This window comes from Rhagoletis zephyria, unplaced genomic scaffold (assembly GCF_001687245.7).
Source record: "Rhagoletis zephyria isolate East Lansing unplaced genomic scaffold, Rhagoletis_zephyria_1.1 Rzeph_scaffold_01853, whole genome shotgun sequence".
In the NCBI taxonomy this organism is placed as follows: Eukaryota; Metazoa; Arthropoda; class Insecta; order Diptera; family Tephritidae; genus Rhagoletis; species Rhagoletis zephyria.
In genome coordinates, this window is record NW_016158937.1 from 8,540 (window position 1) to 12,654 (window position 4,115).

Genomic DNA, 4,115 nt, shown 5'->3' on the forward strand with positions numbered 1-4,115 from the left:
TTTTACGACTTTAAGATTTTACAAGGTCTATGACATCTAGTGAATCCCCTAATTGTGTAAACGTCAATCCATTATATTGTTATTATTATTATTATTTATTCATTCAATTAAATGCACACACTTTTTGTCTTATTGTACATAGATAATGCGTCTTTTGCTAAATAAACGCAATAGCCCCAGCTTTGATCATGTACTAACAGCCATCACGCAAGTTGTACGCCTCGATACTTATGTACGTAAAGTATTTACCCTCTCCGGCTGTCCAGTTGTGCAGCTAGCTGATTTTTTTGGTCCCGATGACGTTTTCTTTGCCTATGGCACAGAGAGGGTCAACAATCCAGATGATTTTAAACTCGAACCCGACGAACACAAAGCCATACAAGCGATACGGAAGTCGCTACGTACAGCAGGAACAACATGCAAGGGTCCCAAACCGAAAATGCCCGTAAAGAGTAAAAATCTGAATAGCGCCAAGCATCAACAAAATCACCAGCAAGAGCCATGTGATCAGATTGTCGACGAAGATTTGACAGCGTTAAATGAGAGCGGTATAGATGCAAACGAATTGCCTGGAGTTATACGTGAACGTTACGCATTGGGACAGATTATAGGTGATGGTAATTTTGCCGTTGTACTGAAGATCAAAGATCGACAGAGTGGCTTGCCATATGCGCTGAAAATTATCGATAAAAGTAAATGTAAAGGCAAAGAGCACTATATTGATGCCGAAGTGCGTGTGATGAAGAAGTTACAACATCCACACATTATTTCATTAATCATAGATGTCGATCAGATGTCAAATATGTATTTGGTGCTGGAGTACGTAAGTGGTGAGTCTTGTGCATGATTTTAGTGAAGAAATCTTTTTGATTTGGGAATTTATAGGTGGTGATCTTTTCGATGCTATAACACGCGTAACACGATTTTCCGAAAATCAATCACGAGTGATGATCAAGCATTTGGCCTCAGCGATGGCCTATTTACATTCCATGAGCATTGTGCATCGTGACATCAAACCTGAAAACCTATTGGTAGATATTCTATCTAGGGTATTTAAAAAATGCCGTAAAAGTTGTTCTTTATTTTTCAGGTTGAGTTAGACGCTAATGGCTGTGTAACCGAGCTAAAACTGGCTGATTTTGGTTTGGCCTGTGAAGTGACTGAACCATTGTACGCCGTTTGTGGTACGCCAACTTATGTTGCACCAGAGATACTAATGGAAACAGGCTACGGTTTGAAGGTGAATTTTAAAAAAAAAAACATGTTATTTTGCACTCATTTCGTTTAGGAAATAGCTATTTGAAATTATATATAACTTGCTAGCTATGCTATGCTAATCGCACATTGAAAAAAAATAAGGAACTAAACTTTGATTACAGCTTTGTCTCTAAATTGAATTTTTAGATAATATTTGATATATTTTTTGTTATTTATTTTAATGGTTATTTATGAGTTGTCGGATTTTTTGAGTTATGACGCACTTCCAGTAAACAAGCGAGTTGTAGAACCCTATTTTAAAGTAATAATTATAAAATTAACTTCATTAAAGATCGATGTCTGGGCAGCTGGTATTATATTATACATCCTGCTTTGCGGTTTTCCACCTTTCGTTTCACCCGACAATCAACAAGAACCTCTATTTGATGCCATTATATCTGGAGTCTATGAATTCCCGGAGCCCTATTGGTCAGATATTGGAGATGGTGTACGTGACCTAATTGCGAACATGCTGCAATCGGATCCGGAAGTGCGTTTCACCAGCGAGGACATCCTTGATCACTACTGGACTCTCGGCGAAAGTAATGAATACAGCAGTTGAATTTGTCGCCTAAATGTGGTAGAAAAAAGGAGGGGAGACGTAAACAACAAAAACAACAAGTTTTGCATTATAGGACTAAAACTAGAATAGTTGGCAGTACTTGTTTTTTTGTCCACGTAAACACTTTGCTTTAGTTTTAGTACCGTGTATTTAATTGCTTATAAACATTAGGGGTATACATATAACATGATAACCTGGCTATGAACGTGATAAAATTATAGAATTGTATGGAATTTATAATTTTATCAAGTTTATCGGCAGTTTATCTCGTTATATGAATACCCGTATTATAATTTACGAAGATTAATTATATGGGAAAAATTCAAGCTACATACATACGGCAATGGAATAACGTTAAAAACAAGAATAAATACGAAATTACTGATAATTTTTGTAAGCACTGAAAATGTTATTGCGAAATTTTTTAATTAACAACGACTTAACTAAATGCGTGCATATTAAAAACACAAACTTTCATACATATAAACATATTCACATAAGCATATGCATATAGTATGTATGTATGCTTAGTATTTTATTAGACTATAGTATTTATAATTTAGTGCTTCTTTATGCGAAAACCTTCGAAATTTAAACAGCTAAAGAAATTCTGACAAAATAGATCACAGCACTTTTAGAACGACGAAAATATGAGTCAGAAGAAATTTCACACCTCAAATGAAATTATGTATATCAATTGAAACACAAAACAGCGAAGCGCTGTTGAAAGAAAAAACACCAATCAATTAATTGCTGATGCTAATTCTTGTATATTTTTTATATAAATATTTTCTACTCACTTTTTATTTGTTATTTTGTATTGAAATATTTACCTGTTACTGTCCCCCGCTAATATTTCCTTGCAGAACAACCTATGTATTTCACCCTTTGGGTATTATTTTTCATTAAAACGTTTACTGTTCGTACTTGCGATAAGGGCTTAGCTGTAAAATATTTTTATGTTTTATGTCATTATATTTTTTAGTTTTCATTTAAAATGCAAAACAAAAAATCAGAAATATGTCCTTTAAAATGCTATTTATGTAACTACTTATTAGAGTTTTGTTTGCATATCTTATTAAATAATTATTAAATAACCCAAAACAAGATTATTGTATTATTATTCTTAAAATATTTTAAGGTAGTTTCTACAGCAAATTTTTAGTATCGTAATGGTTTGAAGACTTTAAATTAGTAAATCATTCTAGAATGCATTGATTATTGAAAACACTATCAATGCTTAAATTGCGCTGTATTATCATTTCAACAGCACTTCAAAAGAGTTGTAAATTTTTACTTTATTTTTAGTCACAAATCTAAAACTGATCTTTCGAAATTTTAAAAACGTGTTAGTTCTATTTTTTACTTTTTATGGTTGTCTTTGTTAAGCGAATGGTCTCTGGAGTTGTACGTATGTATGTAGCTTCATATTTGTTGTAAAAAACAGTTTTAGATTTTTCTTTATATTCTGTCCAAATCTACATACATATGTACGTACAGGTCTATAAAATTCATTGAACTCTTTTTCTTTTAAAGTAGCTGATAGCGAATGAATATTAACCTTAAAAATNATAAAATTCATTGAACTCTTTTTCTTTTAAAGTAGCTGATAGCGAATGAAAATAAAAAAAATATTTAGCGTCACACAGGAAGTTCATTTATTCTCATACATATAAGGGCACATACATATACCATGTATGTACATATGTACGTACATGGATACTTATGCTTAAGTAGTATACACTTCTCCCAATATTATTTCTTGAGAAAGGTAAACTAGCAAAAAACCAAGATGAATATATAAATAATAAAAAAAAAACATAAACATCATGATACATATTTATAAACGTTTATTGTATTTTGAAAAATGAAATTTTACATACATACATACATATATAAAATATATAGCGAGATTCGAAGCAATTCGAAATATGGCGAGCAAAATTATTAGAAAGTGCTAAAAGCTATTGAAAATCAAAAATAAAGGAACACAAAAATAAAATAGTTGTTTCATTTTCTTAATCCGGGTTCCGTATAGGCCTCACAGACTTCTGCAGCTTTTCCTGATAAATTTCGAAATGTTGAAACGAAGTCAACTGAATGCCCATGTTAGAGGCTTCCAGGCCCAAGAAACGTGCAGTTTCGATTCCTCTCCCGCAATGGTGATAAAGGGTTAGGGTTGCCAGACGTACTGCTTTTGGGAGTAAACGTACCCCTTTTTATTGCAATGTACTCCATTTTACTCCAAAAAAAAACATCGGGAAATGTACTCTTTTTATTTTAGTTTTGTACTCAA

The 4,115-nt window shown here is 32.6% G+C and overlaps 1 protein-coding gene across 1 annotated transcript; it reads left to right on the top strand.

Moving 5' to 3' along the window:
* The first annotated feature begins 130 nt into the window (after positions 1–130).
* On the top strand, positions 131–3,388 carry LOC108365362 (serine/threonine-protein kinase GL21140-like). Its single transcript, XM_017619363.1, has 4 exons — positions 131–830; positions 886–1,031; positions 1,091–1,240; positions 1,550–3,388. Exons 1-4 carry the CDS (start codon positions 146–148, stop codon positions 1,817–1,819), a joined length of 1,251 nt encoding a protein of 416 aa, XP_017474852.1. The 5' UTR covers positions 131–145; the 3' UTR covers positions 1,820–3,388.
* The last annotated feature ends 727 nt before the right edge of the window (positions 3,389–4,115 follow it).

What these genes read in the sequence shown, in the direction of transcription:
- LOC108365362 (XM_017619363.1), top strand. Translation starts at nt 146, where the DNA reads ATGCGTCTTTTGCTAAATAAACGCAATAGCCCCAGCTTTGATCATGTA. An exon ending in GGTGCTGGAGTACGTAAGTG is followed by an intron (nt 831 to 885) that starts GTGAGTCTTGTG and finishes GGGAATTTATAG; the next exon opens with GTGGTGATCTTTTCGATGCT. An exon ending in TCAAACCTGAAAACCTATTG is followed by an intron (nt 1,032 to 1,090) that starts GTAGATATTCTA and finishes TTTATTTTTCAG; the next exon opens with GTTGAGTTAGACGCTAATGG.